A 24,980-nucleotide genomic window follows, 5' to 3' on the forward strand; every position below is an offset into this window, starting at 1 on the left:
CGACTGTCAGAGCTGGTGTAGTAGGATTTGATTTTGGTCCTGTATTGTCGCTTTGCCTGTTTGATGGTTAATCAGAGGGTGTACCAGGATTTCTTATATGTGTCAGGATTAGAGTCCAGCTACATGAAAGCAGCTCTAGCCTTTAGCTCAGTGCATATGTTGCCTGTAATCCGTGGCTTCTGGTTGGGATATGTACGTACAGTCACTGTGGAGACAACGTCATAGATGCACTTATTATTGATGACGGTTACTAATGTGGTAAACTCCTCAATGCCATCGGATGAATCCCGGAACATATTCCAGTCTGTGCTAGCGAAACAGTCCTGTAGCTTAACATTGGACGACTTACGTATTGAGCATGTCACTAGTACTTCCTGTTTAATGTTTTGCTTGTAAGCAGGAATCAGGAGGATAGAGTTATGGTCAGATTTGCCGAATGGAGGGTGAGGGAGAGCTTTGTATGCATCTCTGTGTGTAGAGTAAAGGTGATCGAGACTCTAGTTGCACGCTGGTAGAAATTAGGGTAAAACGGACTTCAATTTTCCTGCATTAAAGTCACTGGCCACTAGGAGCCCCACCTTTGAGTGAGCATTTTCTTGTTTGCTTATGGCCCTATGCAGCTTTTAAAGTGCGGTCTTATAGTGCCAGCATTGGTTTGTGGTGGTAAATAGGTAGCTATGAAAAATATAGATAAACTCTCTCTGTAAATAATCTGGTCTACAGCTTATCATGAGGTATTCTAACTCAGGCGAGCAGAACCTTGAGACTTCCTTAACATTAGAGATTGTGCACCAGTTGTTAACAAAGAGACACACATTTACCATGTCCTTGTTCAGCTGCGACTCATAGACTCATAGGATATTACAGTTCTTCAGATCACATTGATAGTATAGTCTCGAATGGAACTCTTCCAGTTTTTTCTTCAGGGAGGTATCCAGAGACTCGTCAGGTATCCCACACAACGCTGTCTCCTTCTTCGAGTGTCAGGGATTTGGGCCTGGTCCGCGATAATCATTATGTCTTTAGTCTCCGACTGATTGAAGTAAAAGTCCTCGTCCAAATGGAGGTTAGTGATAGCTGTTCTGATGTCCAGAAGCTCTTTTGGGTCATAGAAAATGATGGTGGAAACATTATGTCCAGGAAAAGTTAAGATCAGACCTTTTTGCGTCACTAGACTTTTGATGCAAGTAGATCGGTTTAGGGATAGATGAATATCTATTTAATACTTTACTTGTCATTGTGGGTAGGTACTTATGGGGATGATTTATTCCTAATTCAGTAAATAGAGCAAACAAAAACACAATATGAGCATACACTTTATCTCTTGAGAAGAACCATGTTGTTTCACTGAGTCTCATCTGTCTCACGCCTTGACCAATTACCAGAAAGTCGCCCCCTCCCATCAGAAATGGTTTGTTTGTCAGTATTGGGCTCTTACCTTTTCACACATTTTCCCAAGGGCGGCTTGTTTTAGCCGTGTTGACAAGGGATAGGATTGAAGACATTATCGAGTAGTGACAACACCCCCAGAGCCAAAGCCAGTGTAGAAACTTGATAGACACACATGCACTCCAGAGAGAGAGATATGAAGTTGGCTCACGTTGATACGACGTGTACTTTTGGGTAGGCTTAAACCACAAACACTGAACAAAAATATGAACACAACATGTAAAGTGTTGGTCCCATGTTTCATGAGCTGAAATAAAAGATCCCAGAACTTTTCCATACGCACAAAAGGCTTATTTCTATCAAAGTTTGTGCACATATTTGTTTTGCATCCCTGTTAGTCAGCATTTCTCCTTTGCCAAGATAATCCATCCACCTGACAGGTGAGGCATATCAAGAAGCTGATTAAACGGCAGGAACATTACACAGGTGCACCTTGTGCTGGGAACAATTAAAGGCCGCTCTCAAATGTGACATTTTGTCACACAACACAATGCCATAGATGTCTCAAGTTTTGAGGGATCATGCAATGGGCATGCTGACTGCAGGAATGTCCACCAGAGCTGTTGCCAGATAATCGAGTGTTAATTTCTCTACCATAAGCCGCCTCCAACGTCATTTTTGAGAATTTGGCAGTACGTCCAACCGGACTCACAACCGCAGATCACATGTATGGCGTTGTGTTTCAGAGTGCCCCAAGGTGACGGTGGGGTTATGGTATGGGCAGGCATAAACTACCAACAACAAACACAACTGCATTTTATTGATGGCAATTTGAATGCACAGAAATACCATGACAAGATCCTGAGGCCCAATGTCGTGCCATTCATCCGCCGGCATCACTTCATGTTTTAACACAGACCCATGTTGCAAAGATCTGTACACAATTCCTGAAAGCTGAAAATGTCCCAGTTCTCCCATGGCCTGCATACTCACCGGTCATGTCACCCATTGAGCATGTTTGGGATGCTCTGGATTGACAGCAACTTTGTACAGCCATTGAAGAGGAGTGGGACAACATTCTACGGGCCACAATCAACAGCCTTATCAACACTATGCGAAGGAGATGTGTCGCACTGCATGAGGCGAATGGTGGTCACACCAGATACTGACTGGTTTTCTGATCTACGCCCCTACCATTTTTTAAAGGTATCTTTGACCAACAGATGCATATCTGTATTCCCAGTCATGTGAAATCCATAGATTATGGCCTAATGAATGTATTTCAATTGACTGATTTCCTTATATGAACTGAAATTGTTGCATGTTGCGTTTATATTTTTGTTCAGTATAAATCAAGCAGACATAAAACATAAAAGATGTCTCACACCATTACATACACTGAATCATTTTTTGTTGGCGTTATTGCACCCAAAACCACATAGGTATACTTAGACCTAGTTATGTAGCCTATAGAAATAGCACTTGAGCGTAGACCTGCATAACATTTCACTTTCCCATAAGAGCGAGACAAATTTGGCTTTGTTTTTTTTGCCTAAGCAATCACACTCCCATTGTACGAATATGATCTGATTCACATTCTGAACAAGTTGCATGGTGTTGCTAGTGGGTAAATAATATCTGGTCTCCCTATTAGTGCAGTGTTACAATGGAATTTGTGACGGGGGCTAGCCTGGTGCTAATGCTCTGAGGCAGAATTTTTCTGTTATGACACACTGCACTTGCTCAGGGACTCACCACTTTCTTGGATGTAGGAAATTGAGCCAAGGGTGTTCTGTGTGTGTGTGTGTGTGTGTGTGTGTGTGTGTGTGTGTGTGTGTGTATTTAATTACCCATGCTCAGCAAGAAACAGAACACCATTTCATTGTTGTTGAATTGATACCTTTAGGGGCTTGGTACTTACAGTACATTTGGTGCGCTCAGCACTTTCAATGAGTAGCCTCACCTATATTGTGTAGCATGCCACAGGGCATTTGCTATTATACTGTTTTAATAAGTACATTCCAATGACTACAAGCCATCATGTGGTCATGATGGTTCTAAAAAGGTTGCTGGTGTCTGGGGAGTCTGATGGGAATATTTTTTTTTATTTTTATTTTACCTTTATTTAACCAGGCAAGTCAGTTAAGAACAAATTCTTATTTTCAATGACGGCCTGGGAACAGTGGGTTAACTGCCTGTTCAGGGGCAGAACGACAGATTTGTACCTTGTCAGCTCGGGGGTTTGAACTCACAACCTTCCGGTTACTAGTCCAACGCTCTAACCACTAGGCTACCCTGCCGCCCCATATATCAAAACAATATTAAGAGAATGAAGTCCATCTCTACCTATCGACAAGTATTCAGTCAGGTTACCATATATTTGCTTCTCATTCCTTCTAAAGATTATGCATTATGCGTACACACACATCAAATCAAATCAAATGTATTTATATAGCCCTTTGTACATCAGCTGATATCTCAAAGTGCTGTACAGAAACCCAGCCTAAAACCCCAAACAGCAAGCAATAAGAAACCAAGAGAGGAACCAGGCTATGAGGGGTGGCCAGTCCTCTTCTGGCTGTGCCGGGTGGAGATTTTAACAGATCATGTCCAAGATGTTCAAATGTTCATAAATGACGAGCATGGTCAAATAATAATAATCACAGTAGTTGTCGAGGGTGCAGCAAGTCAGCACCTCAGGAGTGAATGTCAGTTGGCTTTTCATAGCCGATCATTAAGAGTATCTCTACCACTCCTGCTGTCTCTAGAGAGTTGAAAACAGCATGTCTGGGACAGGTAGCACGTCCGGTGAACAGGTCAGGATTCCATAGCCGCAGGCAGAACAGTTGAAACTGGAGCAGCAGCACGGCCAGGTGGACTGGGGACAGCAAGGAGTCCTCATGCCAGGTAGTCCTGAGGCATGGTCCTAGGGCTCTGGTCCTCCGAGAGAGAGAAAGAAAGAGAGAATTAGAGAGAGCATACTTAAATTCACACAGGACACGGGATAAAACAGGAGAAGTACTCCAGATATAACAGACTGACCCTAGCCCGGCGAAGGATAAACTACTGCAGCATAAATACTGGAGGCTGAGACATACATGCACACACACACACACACACACACACACACACGCACACACACACACACACACACACACACACACACACACACACACACACAAACACACACACACACACACAGCAGAGCAGGGCATCTCTTCCTATTCTATTTCATGCCACTGGAACTTCAAAACATTGTCACCTTTCAACAACACAAAAAATTATATATTTTTAAAACTTGAAATCATTTTGAAATTTTTGACAGTATTCACGATTATTATAGAAGCTCATTTCGGAAAATCCACACATCTTGAAATCCTTGCAGCATAAAACAAATGAAATCCAAATGGGAATATTTCCTCTTCCGTTGCAATCAGTAGTTTGAGCTTTTGTAATCAGAAGGGATGTAACACAGATTCGTAGTTGTGTGTGTGTTTGTGTCCATGTGTGTATGACTGCAAAACAACATTTTTATCGACTGTCTAGCTACATCGTCTCAACTCTTTTCACTTTTAGCTGCTCAAAGAGATTAACCGAACAAGCAGAGGCCTTCGCTTCCGGAGGCAAGCTGAGCCCAAAGCCTACATCGCTGCCTACTTCAAAGACCTTCCTACCGAGTTCACTCTGGGAGACACCAAGATCTATGGGGACTTTGAAAACAAGCAGCTCGCCAACGGCCAAGAGTACATCTTCTTTGTGCTTGCTGTCCTCGAGATCTCTGAAAATGTAAGTATATGCCTTGTTATGCTTTTTTCTAAGAAAATCTCCCTCTCTCTCTCTCTCTCTCTCTCTCTCTCTCTCTCTCTCTCTCTCTCTCTCTCTCTCTCTCTCTCTCTCTCTCTCATCCTTTGTTTCCTTCTCTTCTCTTAGACACCCCACTCCATAAAGGAATTAGTTCAGACAGGCGCAACAGTCGTCCCTCTGTCGATTTCCTTTTCCAGGAATAATTTTCCCTCATGTTTAAAGTTGCGTATTAAACGTCAAAGACCGAAATCAATTGCATCTTGGCAGGGGGCACGTCCTTTGGCTGGATGTGTTACGTCAAGTCCGTTTGAGCCCTGGTCCCTGAAAAAGGGCAAGACTGTAGCTAGGGTGTAGCTAGGGTGTGTGTGTGTGTGTGTGTGTGAGTGTGTGAGGGAGAGAGAGAGAGAGAGAGGCGAGAAGGAGAGTGTGGATCAAAGGAGAAAGGGGCATGATTAGCTGGCTAAATGCATCAGAATGATGGATTTGATGATCTGGGAGGTTTTAAGGGAGTCTGTCTTGGACTCCGCCAGTCTTGACTGCAGATCTAGGAGGATGATAATGGCAGGTGGGAGAGCAGACAAAATGGGGGGAAATCTTTAATTTGCCCACCACAGCACTGATTGGCTTTTTCTTTGCCCCAAAGCCCCCAGTCTTTATCTCGTTCCGCTCAGAACGGCATAAATGTACTCAATCACAAATGAGAGATGTTACGGATATTACGAACGTGCCCATATCATTTGGATAGTTGAATTTGTACATTTGCATTGACACAATAACTTTCAATGGGCAAATCTTAGCCTACTCGGCACATACAGGTTGTCCTGATGTCTTTGTGAAAGTCAGACTGACCGAATATACATGTACTTGAAGAGGAAAAGTTGAAACTTGGACACTTTTGAACTTGCGGTGGCCTCACAGAAGGGCTGAGGTCTATTGATTGGAGCTCAGCTGTGAGAGTTGATAGATATGTGAGAGAGTGCAGGTTGTTTTTCTACAAAGCTACACAGTCAGGAATAAGATATCACTTCAGGAACCTAGGAACATAGTCTGAACTGGGACCACAGAATATGTTTTCAAAGTCATGGGTGGCAGAGAAATAGTGGCATTAGAGTCAGCCAAAAATATTTCCTATTGTTGCCTGGATACCTAACTACATTGTGGTGATAAAACTATTTCCCATTCTCTACTCTACTCTACACTACCTGCATCTAGAACTAGCCTATTGCGTGGTTATTAAATAAGTTATTCCACTAGTAGTTTATGCAAAGTGTAGCCTGAGAACCCCAATAAAATAACACAGTGATGACTAATACAACTCCCCTTCCTCTCCTTCCCAGACCATGTATGCCACCAGCCCCTACTCCGACCCTGTCGTGTCAGCTGACCTTGACCCCCAGCCAATCATTGACGAGGAGGAGGGACTTATCTGGGTGGTGGGCCCAGTGCTCGCTGTGGTCTTCATCATCTGCATCGTCATCGCCATCCTCCTGTACAAGAGGTAAGGACTAAAGAAAGGGAAGCACACGAGTGAGAGAGAGCGAGAGAGCGAGAGAGAGCGAGAGAGAGCGAGAGAGAGAGAGCGAGAGAGAGAGAGAGACTTGCATCATCAAAGTCAAACGAAGCACATTCAAATACACTGTCACACAAACAGTCTACCTATCAGATAGAAACACTCAATCACACACACACACATACACAGAAGACATCAGAGCAGCTCTTTGTCTGAACCTCCAGCGGAAGCTGACCGTTCGCCCCCACCGTCCATCAGTCAAGCGTAGAAGGGGAGCGCTCAGAGTATCAGTGTGGCAGTGCATGCTGCTTTAGAACCACACACATACACAAGAGAGCCAAGCTCCAGGCCTGTTTTGTGACCCCCGGTTGACCTGGTGCTTTAACAGGGACACATTTCTCTCTATCCTAGCTTCTCCCTCTTATATTTTTCACTTTGATTGAATACTGCTTTGGGCCAAGTGAAGCAGTCTCCATAGCATCCACCATGAATGGCACTGTAAAGTGTATTAACACATTACTGGGAGAATCAGCCTTGAGAGAAGTGAAGCCTGGGCTTATAGTCAGTCTATCAATAGATATGTTTTTCACTCAACGCCAATCGAGAACATAGTACCCCTGAATGCATAGGTATTTGTTAAATATGTCACTATAATCGGAAGGCAATCAAACATCATTGAGTCCTATGGCTATTTACTTACTCTAGGCATAGGTGACAATTTGATTGTCCTTCCATGTTGACTGTTTTGGGTCGTTCAATGCCAGGGGCACCCGAGTAGAGCTTAGAGAGGCTGCTGCCTACATATAGACTTGAAATCGTTGGCCACTTAAATAAATGGATCACTAGTCCCTTTAATAATTAATAATGCCACATTAAGCATGTTTACATATCTTGCATTACTCATCCAATATGTATATACTGTATTTTTTATACCATCTATTGCATCTTGCCTATGCCGCTCGGTCATTGCTCATCCATATATTTATATGTATATATTCTTATTCCATACCTTTAGTTAGATTTGTGTGTTTTGGGTAGTTGTTGTGGAATTGTTAGATTACTTGTTTTTTATTGCTGCACTGTTGGAACTAGAAGTACAACCAATTCACTACACTCACAATAACATCTGCTAACCATGTGTATGTGACCAATAATATAAGATTTTATTTGATTTAAGAACTAACTGTCAGGTATGGAATCAACGTAGAGGGGTCCTCCTCTAGTTTCTGTTTGCGCCTGGGAAGATTTACACAACAATTACCAAGTCAATGTCACCAGAGCATTTACTAAGTCAATGTCACCAGAGCATTTACCAAGTCAATGTCACCACTGTGTTTACCAAGTCAATGTCACCAGAGCATTTACTAAGTCAATGTCACCACCGTGTTTACCAAGTCAATGTCACCACTGTGTTTACTAAGTCAATGTCACCAGAGCATTTACTAAGTCAATGTCACCACCGTGTTTACCAAGTCAATGTCACCACTGTGTTTACTAAGTCAAAGTCACCGTCGTGTTTACTAAGTCAATGTCACCACCATGTTTACCAAGTCAGTGTCACCACCATGTTTACCAAGTCAATGTCACCACTGTGTTTACCAAGTCAATGTCACCAGCGTGTTTACTAAGTCAATGTCAACACCGCGTTTACCAAGTCAAGGTCACCATCGTGTTCACTAAGTCAATGTCACCACTGTGTTTACCAAGTCAAGGTCACCATCGTGTTCACTAAGTCAATGTCACCACCATGTTTACCAAGTCAATGTCACCACTGTGTTTACCAAGTTAATGTCACCAGAGCATTTACTAAGTCAATGTCACCACCGTGTTTACTAAGTCAATGTCACCACTGTGTTTACCAAGTCAAGGTCACCATCGTGTTTACTAAGTCAATGTCACCACCATGTTTACCAAGTCAATGTCACCACTGTGTTTACCAAGTTAATGTCACCAGAGCATTTACTAAGTCAATGTCACCACCATGTTTACCAAGTCAATGTCACCACTGTGTTTACCAAGTCAAGGTCACCATCGTGTTTACTAAGTCAATGTCACCACTGTGTTTACCAAGTCAATGTCACCACCGTGTTTACCAAGTCAATGTCACCACTGTGTTTACCAAGTCAAGGTCACCTTCGTGTTTACTAAGTCAATTTCACCACCGTGTTTACTAAGTCAATGACGCCATCGTATTTACTAAGTTAATGTCACCACTGGGTTTACCAAGTCAAGGTCACCTTCGTGTTTACTAAGTCAATTTCACCACCGTGTTTACTAAGTCAATGACACCATCGTATTTACTAAGTTAATGTCACCACCGTGTTTACCAAGTCAATGTCACCAGCGTGTTTACTAAGTTAATGTCACCACCGTGTTTACTAAGTCAATGTCACCAACTTGTTTATTAAGTCAATGTCACCAGCGTGTCGGGACTTTCCGGGAACATAACCAGGAAATGTTTCACTTGTTAAGATACATTTGTATGTAGTAGAATTGGTGCCCTGTGTGAGGAGCAAAGGACAACATTCATGTTACTGTGTGTGTTGCGGCAGGGGGGAAGGATGAAATAATAGCCCCACAGCATTGCTGATTAACTGTATAAATCAGTCACAGCAAGATGCACACCTACATGCACACTTGGATACAGGTCACAAAATTGTTTATGTTCATCTGAGCTGAAAGTAAAGGTTCCCTATGTCCCAGACCCCATTATAGATCACAACAAACATAAGTGGCTTTTGTTACAACGTTAAGCTCAAATTTTATTATCTAATCTTTTTTATGTATTTTCTTAGGAACTCTATGCAAGCACATTATTTTGTATAATTAGTAATCATTATTATCACAATTGTCCTGTGTTGTTGTCTTGATGTAGTTATTCTTTAGGATATACAGTAATCAGATACACAAGAGCCCTTCCATGCTCGAGTGACAAACAATCACCTGAAACGACTAAATAAACAATACATCTTTGGATTGCACCTGGGATGAGATTATAAGATTTAAAACGACAAGTACCCAAGGTGACATAATTGAGCGTGGTGTCGGTAGTGAAGGGACACTAATATCGCATGCCAACCAACATTGAGATGCGATTGTTGTTGCTCAGTTGTCTTTTTGTAGTTAGACACATGTTTGTTCTTCTTAAACAGGAAATAACGCATTACAGTATAAAATATAAGCGTCGTAGTTCAACTTCGGCCATGGGGCATGATACTGTTGTCAGGATTATTAAGTCGTCATAGCGACGGATCACGTTGTCGTGCCAGCTAACATCCTATCATGCTTTCTTTTCCTTGCTTACGAATGGAGCAGCAAACCAGACAGGTAAGAGTGAAAGGATGTGATATGGCTGACAATACCACAACTATCCCCACCTCAACCCTTGTTTTTATCCCTTTGCAGACATGTCCTACCCTCTAGCTTGTTGCGCAGAGTTCAATCATTGCAGAAAGTGAGTTCCCCCACTGCTGTGCAATTCCAAAGCACTTTTTAAAGTCAGCTGTTTGCATTGATTGAATTCTGACCTACGTTCCAAATGATAGTATTTGAATCAACATCATATATTTGATCAGCCAGGACAGTTCATTTTCAAAAAATGTATGTGTGCTTTCCATTCTTCCATTACTCTCACCCTACATTACATTAAAAATAGTCATATTATTTTGTATTTGACGAAAACCCATATCACCATTTCCATTTTCCATTGACCAAACATGTCTAAATGTCCTGTCTGTCTCAATAGAAAAGGGACAATTTCTTGATAAACACAACCCCTAGAAATCCTTATTTCTTAGATTTCTACTGGATTCAATGTCTCACCGCTTGTATGCAAGAAACAACTGACTTGCATGCCTTAAACAGAACCAACATGCATTACAATGCCAAGACTGCTCCCCCACACTTTCTCCTTACTTCTCAAAATGCTAGTTGGCATGAACATTGAATGCCAATAATATATCACAAATAGATATATTTCTTCAACAGCATTACATCACAGCCAAATGTACTCACTGGCCGGGAAAGCACTATACTGTACCGGTACTGTAACACTTTAACAGCGTTTGCCCAGCTTTCCTACTCCCAAATCATTTCATTCCATTTTTTATTCAGCTTTCAATTGGATTAACCCTGTGTTTTTACCAAATGAGCCCTTGCATTGCTAGATGGCTATTAAGTTGTAGGTACACTCTGCCGTTCTCTTGCAATGTCATACATAGACTATTGTATGTGTTCAGATATCTGTTCAGATGTACCCATGCTATCATATTCAGCCTTTATTTTTCATGCCTGCATTCTCCACCAAATGTAGCAAATTGTATTTGTATGACTCATTCTGTATGGTCCCATCTACTTGTTTTCAGACGCATGCAACGATGACCTCACACGACCCATTTCATCCTTGCTGTTGTTTTTGACCATTACACCATTGACCCCCCCCCCCCCCCCCCCCCCAGGCTATTTACACAAGCCTCATTGCTTCCCATATAATGCAAAGGTCACAGGTTAGTGATTTTACTTAACCCTAATGAAGAGAGGTTGGAGGTCAGAGGTCAAATGATGATAAACTATTTTGAAAGGTCACTTCTAGTATAGTGCTAGTCCCCCTTGTACTCTGTACACTTCTCGTTAGGCAGATCGAATGTCACCGTATTTGACGTATGAGTCTTTGGGCAGATCTCTTTGTCAAAGCTCTTTGTCAGAGACTGCACAGTTTTATAAATAAGTGGTCAAAAGCATTATATCCTTGAAGTAGATGGATTATATTTAATTGATAAAAATCTCCCAATGCCATGAAGGTTAATAGAGGGATTGAGTGTATTTATGGCACCTCTCTATCCTCTCATAAGCATGATATGGAATTTTTTAGACCGCATTCCCATTATCGGAATGAATTAAAGATGCCCTAAAGTTCTTTATTGGGCTTTAACTTCATGCTTCTTGAAATGTGAATCTGATCAACTTGAACATTAAGATATATGTCCCACTAAGAGTAGCATTCATCCCCATGTATACAAAACATAACACAATCTGGCGGATTAAACTATGCTGGAACCCATCAGATGTAATTCATCATCAAGACATTGTATATGGAAAATGTATACATTTTATACGTATGTCATTTCATTTAGGGAAATATCTTCAAAAGGGATGAAAATGCACCGAAAAAACTATAGAACACAAAACTTTTTTTTTAAGTATTCATGTTTTATCCCCACAGGAAAAGGGCAGAATCCGAAGCTAGAAAAGGAAGTCTGCCCAACAGCAAGGAGATTCCGTCTCATAACCCCACCGACCCTGTGGAGCTTCGACGCATGAACTTCCAAACGCCTGGTAAGGGAATTTTGTGATAGCAAACATAAATCACACAAACCACTGCAAAGCTTCCTAGATCCATAATCACTCAATGATTTAAGAAATTACGGACATCTTAGTCAAATTAAGATGGCTTTATATTAAGATGGCTGTAGTTACTTATCTTCACCTGACTTAGTAAGTGAAGCAGCAGAATTAATGTAATATATCAAATCTGGTTTGTTATCATTGGGAAAGTGTGTGAATGTCTCCTCTTTGCGATGTGCTTGCTCATGCATGACCTCTTTAAAAGTCGACACCTAAATGCTAAACCAACACTTCTCACAGAGTTCCCATGACTACAACATTCAGGGGGGGTCATTGTTCAAAGTGTGGCCGGACATGATGGAAAATGGACAGGTGGTGGGGAAAAGATGCACAGGGTCAAAACTGATTAACTCCTCCCAGGAGACAGAGAGAGAGAGCAAAGAGACGTGCTGAAGACAGCAGTGCAAAGCTAATACTTTCATGGCAGTTACCATCATCCTTGTCTTCATGGGTCACCTACAGATGTAGGATATTTATTTGAGACAGTTTGCTATAGCATGAAAATAATCCTGTAGCAACAGGAAATGTGAATTATTATGTGGGGTTGATAAATGTTTCATTATGGCAAATCAAGACTGACATTTTAAAGTGGAAATATTTTTAAACATTGAATACACTACACGTTTACACTGCTGTGAAGGAAAATTCTCAGCAACAAAAGAGTGATCAAATTAAGATCCTACATCTGTAGGTCGGTGCAGCCTTTGCCAAGCTAACACTAGTCTCAAAGTGACAGTGTAGCATGCTGGAAGTCAGTGTCACAGTGCCATGTTACATCCTGTACATGAGGCAGTGGACGGTGGAGAGTGGGCCAGTGACAAGTTGTGAACACAAACGTCCCCTCCCTTTTGACCTTCGAGGTGAACAGCGGTTATGCCTGAGCTGCCTGGTTCTGTGACCCCTTTTTGTTGCCGAGGGAGAAAAGATGGCTGTCACAGTCCATTTGTCCCTTGGATAGCCAATGCATTTTTTTATTTTTATGAGTGAAGAGACACGCTCAACTTGGTACTGGAGTTCTTCTGGCAGGGAGAGCAGTGGGACAGGTGTTCGGGGACTGACAATAATGTAATATCAAAGCCACATTTTTCAGGTCAGCTCATATGAAAAGGAAATAAAATATCCCAGCCGCAGGCAGATTTTTTTTGAAAGATTATGCATATTTATGAAACCCCTACTCTCAATGACGTTATATCCATTACTGGAAATGTCAAACTTGGCAAAGGGGGCGTTTTTCCCCCTCTCGTTTTCACTTTGAGAAGAGGACTTCAGAGTGATCTAAACCACCACACTTTCCCTATTTCCAGAATCCTCTACAACCATCTTGATTAGTCTCGCACACCATTCTCATTTTCCAAAGAGCCTCTCAAAGTGTCTCTCGAGTTGCTCGAGCGGTCCAAACATCTTTGTCTCTCTCTTTTAGAGCTTCTTCTCAAATTCTGATTGGTGCTACATTAGACTTAGTTTCTCTTCCCTCCCTCGCTCCCTCTTTTCCTCCCTCTCTCACCTCGCTGCTCCTCAATGCTTATTTCCATCTTGAGGATGCTTGATGTGTGCATGGCGCCACGCGGCGAGTGGTAGTTCCATTGTCAACCGGCGGCTGAAAATGGGTCTTGAGTGGTAGGGGCCGATAGAAACACCCTCTTGGAGAAATAGAGCGAGTGAGTGCGGGAGAAAAGAGGCCCTGCTTTTTCGCTTTTTCCATTAGCTAATGCCCACTTGTGTTATCAGTGTAGATGAAAAGACCACTGACTTGCCCTTGCAGACACTTGTCTCAGGCGGGAGAGTGGGAAAACCGTCACCGTGTCCCGGCTATTATGAAACCTCTGCTATCTGGTACTGGGTGACAGCACTTGTCCTTAGTCAACGTTTCGGGAGCTGTGTTTAAGCCTGGACATACATAGTGACTTCGGTCAACCCCACACAACCCCCCTTCTCTGCTCTCTTCTCTGTTCTCTCACATACCTTCACCACAAACAACTTATACAGAATACATTTGGTAGCCTGTGTGCTAACACTATTTACAATGTCAGTTCTACCTTGTCAAAGTAAAGTCCACCAAAGTTTTTTTATGCAAGGTGAAACTTCCTGCCTGCAGACTTTGTAGGATATCTGATGGTCAGAATGGATCTCATTATGATAGGATTGTGCGATCGCTTGACTCAGTTCTTCAACGTCTCCGAATTGTTTCCTGGCTCTGTTTTGTTGAGTGTTTTCATGTCCTTCCCACCGATTTACACATGGTGGCGTAGGCTAGCTTCTAGCATGTCAATGTGTGCGTTACTAACAGATCTATGTGACATTTAGATGATAGTGTATAATTCTAGTTTCCGTCAGTTACCTTCCCCAACGGTTTCTACCCCTAAAACAAAACATTCATCACATTTCTAAGATCGTCTAAGACTTTTTATTTATACCGCCGTTTCCTCCGCAGGTTCAGGTGACCCCGGTTACCCCAGTAACCTCCATTTGTCAAGTTAGTTGGTCTTGTTTATGCATTCACCACATTCTTTCTTTCTCTCTTTTGTTTTGTTCTGTTTTTTTCCCTTCATCCCCCTCTCCTCCTCCTTTCTACGTAAACTTGTAGTCAATCTCACCCCCATCTAATCCACACGTTACTTATTGCCATGTCATCCATCGCAGGAGGCAGAGTTAAAAAATTACACCCCCTAGTAACATGCCATCACTCAAAGCAGACAACATCTTGACCTAACTTCGTGATTTGTTTGTTTGTGGTTTGGTTTGTTTGTTTGTGAGTATGTCTTCCGTCATGCTATCTCCCACCGGCCGCTTCGGTGTGAATAACATTCTTCTCTCACAGTAGGAAGTTTTACAGGAAGTCTGTTCGATGACTTCTCATTGACTTCCTTTCCTGTCCATATCTTCCTATGAGCATGCCACTGCTTTGAGTGAAAAAATAGCCTAACAACGATCCACTTCTCCATCCCCCTGTTACACACATGCTGCTTTTATAATGATTCACTGGTTGTAACCGTGGTATCGACCCCTCACCCCTGGCGACTGACCTCTCGCCCGTTTGATTGACAGGCATGGCCAGCCACCCACCGATCCCCATCCTGGACCTAGCTGATCATCTGGAGCGTTTGAAAGCCAACGACAACCTAAAGTTTTCGCAGGAATACGAGGTAAACATGAGGCTTGTTTCTTATCTGTTTGCATATTAGGGTCAGATTGGAGGTGTTATCGGAGAAGGATTCATGATTTCGATTAATTCAAATGCTTTCTGTCATTCAGAACAAAAGGTTGGTATGTTAAATACTTTCAACTTTTGATTATGCTTCATGGTCACAGTGAAAACATCACTGGGTGTCCCGGTTTGGACTGAGTCACCCCTGGTACATTGTATATGAAAACATGGAAATTATTCCATTAATCTACATGCTTGTTAGCGTATGCTACCCCAACAGTGTAGGCTCATGTGCCTGAGAGAGGCTGGATGCCCTCTAAACTCATTGTGTCACTCATTGTGTAATGTGTCAGGGAGTTTATTTAAGCCCAAAGTCTCGCCATGTAATGTTATTTTCCCGGAACCCTTTAATCCAGTCATTACAAAAGTGTCACAGCCCTGCCAACCTGCCTTTCAGGAAAGCCAGTCCTCACATGGCAGCTGGCATTCAGGAAAAAAAAACAAAGATGGCTTCCTGTGGAGAACCTGTTCACCGGTCACACCCGGGAAACCCAAATCTCACAATCCTTCCAATCTGCCTAATGCAAAGTGAAAATGAAACATTTATCCAGTCACAGCGGGCTTGATTGAAAGGCTCGTCGTCCCCGCGCCTCCATATCTCTGAACGGCAATCATTTTCCTATTTAAAATGGACGCTGCTCGGGAAAAGGTCAGCTTCTCGCAAACACAATATAATCTCAGTTGCTCGCAGACAAGGTGACACGACTCATCGGCCAGGATTCGCCAAAGTCTCATCTGACCGGAGAAGAAGAAGAAGTCTTTGGTAGGACTGCGGCGGTCATAAAATTCTGTTTAACATCTCCACACCATCACACTTACAAGCCACTGATGCAAGACTTTGGAACGTCTAGGCCCCTACATTTAAAAAAGTCTAATAAATCCATTTAATACACACTGAGTGTATAGAATATTAAGGACACCTTTCTAATATTAAGTTGCAACCCCTTTTGCCCTCAGAACAGCCTCAATTCATCAGCGCATAGACTCTACAAGGTGCCGAAAGCGTTCCACAGGGATGTTGGCCCATGTTGACTCCAATGCTTCCCACAGTTGTGTCAAGTTGGCTGGATGTCTTTTGGGTGGTGGAACATTCTTGATACACATGGGAAAATATTGAGTGTGAAAAACCCAGCAGCTTTGCAGTTTTTGACACACTCAAACCAGTCTGCCTGGCACTTACTACCATACCCCGTTCAAAGGCACTTAAATATTTTGTCTTGTCGATTCACCGTCTGAATGGCACACATACACAATCCATGTCTCATGTCTCAAAAATCCTTCTTTGACCTCTATCCTCCCCTTCATCTACACTGATTGAAGAGGATTTAAAAGGTGACATCAATAAGGGATCAGAGCTTTCACCTGGCTATTAAAAATCAAATACAAATGCACCATAATTGTAGGCTAACTCTATAATCACAATCAATGAACCAACAGCATCACCTAGGCCTATACGTTATCTCCCAGACTCGTAGAAAGATTGGAGCATAGGATAAGGCAACCATAAGGTCCATACAGTAATCATAATACAGTGTATTCGGAAAGTGTTCAGACCCCTTGACTTTTTCCACATTTTGTTAGGTTACAGCCTAATTCTAAAATCTAAAAAATAGCAAAAATAGGTTTTTAGAAATGTTTGCTTATTTATAAAAATGTTTATATAGAAATATCATATTTACATACATTTTAAGTGGGAAGATTACATACACCTTAGCCAAATACATTTAAACTCAGTTTTTCACAATTCCTGACATTTAATCCTAGTAAAGATTCACTGTCTTAGGTCAGTTAGGATCATTACTTCATTTTAGGAATGTGAAATGTCAGAATAATAGTAGAGAGAATTATTTATTTTAGCTTTTATTTATTTCATCACATTCACAGTGGGTCAGAAGTTTACATACACTCAATTAGTATTTGGTAGCATTGCCTTTAAATTGTTAAACTTGGGTCAAACGTTTCGGGTAGCCTTCCACAAGCTTCCCACAATAAGTTGGGTGAATTTTGGCCCATTCCTCCTGACAGAGCTGGTGTAACTGAGTTAGGTTTGTAGGCCTCCTTGCTCGCACACGCTTTTTCAGTTCTGCCCACACATTTTCTATAGATTGAAGGTCAGGGCTTTGTGATTCCCACTCCAATAACTTGCCTTTGTTGTCCTTAAGCCATTTTGCCAAAACTTTGGAAGTATACTTGGGGTCATTGTTCATTTGGAAGACCCATTTGCGATCAAGCTTTAACTTTAACTGATGTCTTGAGATGTTGCTTCAATATATCCACGTAATTTTCCCTCCTCACGATATGAATTTCACCAGTCCCTCCTGCAGCAAAGTACCCCACAACATAATGCTGCCACCACCGTGCTTCACGCTTGGGATGGTGTTCTTCGGCTAGCAAGCCTCTCCCTGTTTCCTCCAAACAAAATGATGGTCATTATGGCCAAACAGTTCTATTTTAGTTTCATCAGACTAGAGGACATTTCTCCAAAAAGTACGATCTTTGTCCCCATGAGCAGTTGCAAACCATAGTCTGTCTCTTTTATGGCAGTTTTGGAGCAGTAGCTTCTTCCTTGCTGAGCGGCCTATCAGGTTATGTCAATATAGGACTCGTTTTCCTGTGGATATAGATACTTTTGTACCTGTTTCCTCCAGCATCTTCACAAGGTCCTTTGCTGTTTTTCTGGATTGATTTGCTCTTTTCGCACCAAAGTACGTTCATCTCTAGGAGACAGAACGCGTCTCCTTCCTGAGCGGTATGACGGCTGCGTGGTCCCATGGTGTTTATACTTGCGTACTATTGTTTGTACAGATGAACGTGGTACGCCTTAAGGCATTTGGAAATTGCTCCCAAGGATGAACCAGACTTGTGGAGGTCTACAATTTTTTTCAGAGATCCTGGTTGGTTTCTTTTGATTTTCCCATGATGTCAAGCAAGGAGGCACTGAGTTTGAAGGTAGGCCTTGAAATACATCCACAGGTACACCTCCAATTGACTCAAATGATGTCAATTAGCCTATCAGAAGCTTATAAAGCCATGACATAATTTTCTGGAATTTTCCAAGCTGTTTATAGGCACAGTCAACTTAGTGTATGTAAACTTCTGACCCACTGGAATTGTGATACAGTGAATTATAAGTGAAATAATTTGTCTATAAACAATTGTTGGACATTTTCAGGTGTTAGTTCGGTTTCAAGTCCGGACTCTGGCTGGGCCACTGAAAGACATGCAGAGACTTGTCCCGAAGCCACTCCTGAGCGCTCTGGAGCAGGTTTTCATCAGGGATCTATCTGTACTTTTCTCCTTTCAACTTTGCCTCGATCCTGACTAGTCTCCCAGTCCCTTCTGCTGAAAAGCACCCTGACATCATGATGCTTCACCATAGGGATGGTGCCAGGTTTCCTCCAGACGTGACGCTTGGCATTCAGACCAAAGAGTTCAATCTTGGTTTCATCAGACCATATAATCTTGTTTCTCATGGTCTGAGATCTTTAGGTGCCTTTTGGCAAACTCCAAGTGGGCTGTCATGTGCCTTTTACTGAGGAGTGACTTCCATCTGGCCAATCTACCATAAAGGCCTGATTGGTGGAATGCTGCAGAGATGGTTGTCCTTCTGGAAGGTCCTCCAATCTCCACAGAGGAACTCTGGAGCTCTGTCAAAGTGATCATCGGGTTATTGGTCACCTCCCTGACTAAGGCACTTCTCCCCCGATTGCTCAGTTTGGCCGTGCAGCTAACTCTAGGACGAGTCTTGGTTGTTCCAAACTTCTTCCATTTAAGAATGATGGAGGCCACTGTGTTCTTGGGGACCTTCAATGCTGCAGACATTTTTTTGGTACCCTTCCTCAAATCTGTGCCTCGACACAATCCTGTCTCTGAGTTCTATGGGAAATTAATTCGACCTCATGGCTTGGTTTTTGCTCTGACATGCATTGTCAACTGTGGGATCTTATATACAGTTCCAGTCAAAAGTTGGGACACACCTACTCATTAAAGTTTTTTTATATATTTAAAAAAAAAATGTAAAACTATTTTCTACATTGTAGAATAATAGCGAAGACATCAAAACTATGAAATAACACAAATGGAATCATGTAGTATCCAAAAAGTCTTAGACAAATCAAAATATATTTTATATTTGAGATTCTTCAAAGTAGCCACCCTTAAGCCTTGATGACAGCTTTGTACACTCTTGGCATTCTCTCAACCAACTTCACCTGGAATGATTTTCCAACAGTCTTGAAGGTGTTCCCAGATAAGCTGAGCATTTGTTGGCTGCTTTTCCATCACTCTGCCGTCCAACTCATCCCAAACCATCTTAATTGGGTTGAGGTCGGGTGATTGTGGAGGCCACGTCATCTAATGCAGCACACCATCACTCTCCTTCTTGGTCAAATAGCTCTTACACAGCCTGGAGGTGTGTTGTTATCCTGTTGAAAATCAAATGATAGTCCCACTAAGCGCAAACCAAATGAGATGGCGTATCACTGCAGAATGCTGTGGAAGCCGTGCTGGTCAAGTGTGCCTTGAATTCTAAATAAATCACTGACAGTGTCACCAGCAAAGCACCCCCACACCATCTCACCTTCTCCATGCTTGATGGTGTGAACCACACATGCGGAGATCATCCGTTCACCTACTCTGCGTCTCACAAAGACACGGCAGTTGGAACCAAAAATCTATAGTTTGGACTCATCAGACCAAAGTTAAAATTTCCACCGGTCTAAAGTCCATTGCTCGTGTTTCTTGGCCCAAGCTAGTCTATTATTTTTTTGGTGTCCTTTAGTAGTCATTTCTATGCAGCAATTCAACCATGAAGGCCTGATTCTCGCAGTCTCCTCCTGAACAGTTGATGTTGAGATGTGTCTGTTACTTGAAGTCTGTGAAGCATTTATTTGGGCTGCAATCTGAGGTGCTGTTGACTCTAATGAACTTATCCTCTGCAGCAGAGGTAACTCTGGGTCTTCCTTTCCTGTGGCGGTCCTCATGTGAGCCAGTTTCATCATAGCTCTTGATTGTTTTTGTGACTGCACAATGGCCCTGCGTCGTCCGGGTTAACGTTTGGCCGGGGTAGTCCGTCATTGTAAATATGAATTTCTTCTTATGTGACTTGCCTAGTTCAATAAAGGTTAAATAAAAATAGATAAAACAAATAAATAAACTTTCAAAGTTGTTCTTGCCATAATATGTAAATGGTATTTTAGCAAATAAGCCAATCTTCTGAAACTTTCAAAGCTGTTCTTGCCATAATATGGACTTGGTCTTTTACCAAATAAGGCAATCTTCTGTATACCACCCCTACCTTCTCCCAACACAACTGATTGGCTCAAAGGCACTAAGAAGGAAATAACTTCCACAAATGTACTTTTAACAAGGCACACATGTTAATTGAAATGCATTCCAAGTGACTAGTTGAAGAAACTGGTTGAGAGAATGCCAAGAGTGTGCAAAGCTGTCATCAAGGCAAAGGGTGGCTACTTTGAATAATCTCAAATATAAAATATATTTAGATTTGTTCAACACTTTTTTGGTTACAACATGATTCCATATGTGTTATTTCATAGTTGTGATGTCTTCACTATTATTCTACATTGCAGAAAATTGTAAAAATTAAGAAAACCCTTGAATGAGTAAGTGTGTCCAAACTTGTGACTGGTACTGTAGACAGGTGTGTGCCTTTTAAAATCATGTCCAATCAAATGAATTTGCAACAGGTGGACTCCAATCAAGTATTAGAAACATCTCAAGGATGATCGATGGAAACAGGATGCCCCTGAGCTCAATTTCGAGTCTCATAGCAAAGTGTCTGAATACTTATGTGAATAAGGTATTTCTGTTTTTACTTCAAATATATTTGCGCAATTTTCTAAAACTGTTTTCACTTTGTCACTATGGGGTATTTTGTGTATATTGCGTAGGCATTTTAAAATATTTCATTCATTTTAGAATAAGGCAGTAACGTAACAAAATGTGGAAAACGTCAAGGGGTCAAAAACTTTCCCAAGGCACTGTAATACAGTCCGCACTCAAAGGCGATTACTATAATTTCTTTAATTTTGGAGTATAAGCTGGACCAATTATGTGCCAAAGACATCTTAAATCTATTCCATTTTTTTAAAATGTTTTTCTTCTGTGTGTAATATGTGGTAGGCTATTAGGCTATATTGTATAACGGCACAATCATTATTTCAATTCAGTTTATTTGGGGGGGCTCATATTCAGGTCTATGCGTATGAATAAGCTCTAATATGGGTATGGGCGTTCTGCATGCAGTGTTTTAAATGCATCACCTTAGAAAGCACTGTCCATTTTGTTGTTTGGCTTTGAAGCAACATCCACAATGACCATGTTTTCCACTCAGTTTCAAGCTATTGTTGAAAATCTTTCTTCAAATTCATAGATCACAATGAGGTGAGTTTTAAAAACATGAAACGGTTTTATGTGATTTTCAATTTATTTTGCATTGATATCAGAGTGGTTAGATGGACGTCGTTAGCCAACGCATGTCCAGAGTGCATAAGAGGTGATTACCGTGACTCAATGGTCACGTGGAATTTGACTGCGGTCATGACTCATGACTGCCGGTGGGGTGGTAATACGGTCACCGCAACAGCCCTAGTCTTTGGTTTGTGGCGTTCACAAAGACATAATCCTATTTCTGTGATTTCATCAGACGATGAAACCTACTGGGTTTGATTGATTGACGCAGAGTGGCAGGGGCCAAACGTAAAGTTACAATTTTTTCCCTCCCCTCACAGTCATTGCGCTCTGCAGTCACTCCACAAATGTGGCTGTAAATACCTTTTTAAAGCCCAATAAATCCCCTGTATTCCTACCCCCGCTCGCTATTGCTAGATAGATTCTGTGCGAAACACAATGGGAGTAAATCTAAATAGATGAACTTGAGTTCAACTGATTGTTGGTGAAGCTGCAGAATTGTGCTAGAGCGCCGGGGTCCTTTCAGGGGCATTGTGTGTGATGGAACTGCAGTCAACCTCTTTCTCTCTCTCGCTCTCTGCCTCTCTCTCTGTGCCTTTCTCTCACTCCTCTCTCTCTCTCTGTGGGCTGTGCCACCACAGCTCCAAACCATGAGGTCAAAATGTGGCAGACTGCCAAGCTTCCCCAACCGTTACTGCACCTTATGTACATTGAATTTTAATTCCAAGGCTGGTATTTTCACAAGGAATGGAAAGTCATTTTCAGAGCACAACGAAAGGTCTTTGTTATGATCAATGTTGCGACCGACTGTTTCAGCTTAGCTTTGTTCTGACTGACTCACACTGCATTCTGGTCTGTATTTCTGCAGATAATGTATGTCGCACAACTGAGATTTGGTCAAAGTTCACACGCTCTTAACCCTTATTAAAGTGTATCTCATCCCCAGGCCAAAGAGAAATCAGACATAATTCAAAGGTTAACTGTCCAAAAAGTAAATATCCCTTTTTCAGTCATTCGTCTAGAGATTATACAGGGAGATTTTATCCGAGACTCTAACCGCCTCATGTATAAACAAACATGATCATTTCATCTTTAATCAAGAAGGGAGAAAGCGTTTGGTTGTAAACTCTAGAGCCTTGTTCGGTTTCAATACTCTTACAATGCATCCTTCCTCCACACTTCCTAAAAGAAATCACTAACCTCAAATTGAATTTAATTGTATTACACATGTGCCGAATACAAGAGGTGTAGACTTTACTGTAATGTGCTTTCTATGAACAAATATAAACGAAAATAGTAACATAATAAAAGACAAAAACAATATAGGAAGATTAATACCGACTTAATGTGCAGGGGTACGAGGTAGTTGAGGTAATTGAGGTAATATTGACATGTAGGCATGGGTAAAAGTGACTAGGCAATCAGGATAGATAATCAACAGAGTAGCAGCAGCGCATGTGTGAAAGTGTGTGTGTGTGTGTGTGTGTGTGTGTGTGTGTGTGTGTGTGTGTGCGTGCGTGCGTGTGCGTGCGTGTCAGGGTAGCCATTTGAGTAACTGTTCAGCAGTCTTATGGCTTGGGGTTAGAAACTGTTCAGGAGCCTTTTGGTCCCAGACTTGGCACTCTGTTACTGCTAGTATAGAGGACGTGTATGACGGGGAGCTCGGCCCCAGTGATGTACTGGATCGTATGCACTACCCTCTGTAGCGCCTTATGGTGGATGCCAAGCAGCCATACCAAGCGATGATGCAGCTAGTCAAGTCGTGCACAGCTACTCAGTCATGGGTGAACAGGGAGTACAGTACGGGACTAAGCACGCACCCCTGAGGGGTCCCCATGTTGAGGGTCAGCATGGCAGATGTGTTGTTGCCTACCCTCACCACCTGGGGGCGGCCCGTAAGGAAGTCCAGGATCCAGTTGCAGAGGAAGGTGTTAATTCCCAGGGTCCTTAGCTTAGTGATGAGCTTGGAGGGCACAATGGTGTTGAACGCTGAGCTGTAGTCAATTAACGGCATTCTCACATAAGTGTTCCTTTTGTCCAGATGGGAAAGGGCAGTGTGGAGTGCAATAGAGATTGCATCTTCTGTGGATATTCCAGTCTGTGCTAGCGAAACAGTCCTGTAGCTTAGCATCAGGTGACATGCTGGTAGAAATTAAGTAATAAGGATTTCAGTTTTCCTGCAGTAAAATCACCCGCCACTAGGAATGCCACTGCTCGGTGAGCATTTTGTTGTTTGCTCATGGCCCTATACAGCTCATTGAGTGTGGTCTTAGTGCCAGCATTGGTTTGTGGTGGTAAGTAGACAGCTACAAATAATATAGGTGAAAACTCTCTTGGTGTGGTCTACAGCTTATCATGAGGTATTCATATTCAGGTGAGCAGAACCTCGAGACTTCCTTACAGCGCACCAGCTGTTGAAAACAAAGAGACACACACCACCCCCCGAGTTTGCCCAACGCTGCCGTTCTGTCTTGCCAATGTATAGAAAAAAACAGCTAGATTCATATTTTCCATGTCCTTGTTCAGCCACAACTTGGAGAAACGGATATTACAGTTATTCAGATCACGTTTCCAGTAATTGCACGTTCTCCAATATAACGGACGGTAGAGGGGGTTTATCCACTCGCTGACGTGGTCTCGTCAGGTATCCCACACGCCGGCCTCTATAGCGCCGCTTTTTCCTTCTTCGAGTGTCAGGAATTTGGGCCTGGTCTGGGATGATCAGTATGTCATTTGCCTCCGACTCATTGAAGCAAAAATCCGAGGTTAGTGATCGCTGTTCTGATGTCCAGAAACTCTTTTTGGTCATAGAAAATGATGCGGGAAACATGTGCAAAATAAATTATGATCAGCTTAAAAAAACACACATAATAGCACAATTGGTCAGAAGCCCGTAAAACGGCTGCTATTCTCTCCAGTGTCATTGTAGTAGCCTGAATTTACTGGATTGGTGTCATAAACCTTTCCACTAGCATGCTTTCACCAATTATGTGATGTCACTATCAGAAAGGAGGAAGGAATTATGCATTTAAATAATATTTTAACACATTTACCTCTCTGTGCTGCCTATCCTTTGGCGTCAGGTACCTTAATTTCCAATAGTGAGCATAATCGAGCTCATAACTCCCTTATTGGAAATATAAAAAGTTAGAGACTCATTAAAGAACACAGCCCAATATTTCCTCTGACATGTGAAATTGAACACTATGTTTAACAACGTGGTGTTTTCTCTTACAC

The 24,980-nt window shown here is 42.1% G+C and overlaps 1 protein-coding gene across 39 annotated transcripts in view; it reads left to right on the forward strand.

The window, feature by feature from the left end:
• Positions 1–24,980, forward strand: part of LOC110531736 (receptor-type tyrosine-protein phosphatase delta) — a 595,272-nt gene that overhangs the window by 533,253 nt on the left and 37,039 nt on the right. For 15 of the 39 annotated variants that reach the window (XM_036987567.1, XM_021615095.2, XM_036987570.1 and 12 more), the window contains 7 exons: positions 4,966–5,175; positions 6,531–6,691; positions 10,016–10,030; positions 10,691–10,744; positions 11,925–12,037; positions 14,538–14,579; positions 15,152–15,249. In XM_036987567.1, the coding sequence (XP_036843462.1) occupies positions 4,966–5,175; positions 6,531–6,691; positions 10,016–10,030; positions 10,691–10,744; positions 11,925–12,037; positions 14,538–14,579; positions 15,152–15,249 (693 nt within the window). The remainder of the gene's footprint in view (positions 1–4,965; positions 5,176–6,530; positions 6,692–10,015; positions 10,031–10,690; positions 10,745–11,924; positions 12,038–14,537; positions 14,580–15,151; positions 15,250–24,980) is intronic. The other 24 variants (XM_036987581.1, XM_036987582.1, XM_021615129.2 and 21 more) reach the window with 8 other exon arrangements.

Source organism: Oncorhynchus mykiss, chromosome 9 (assembly GCF_013265735.2).
Source record: "Oncorhynchus mykiss isolate Arlee chromosome 9, USDA_OmykA_1.1, whole genome shotgun sequence".
NCBI lineage: Eukaryota > Metazoa > Chordata > Actinopteri > Salmoniformes > Salmonidae > Oncorhynchus > Oncorhynchus mykiss.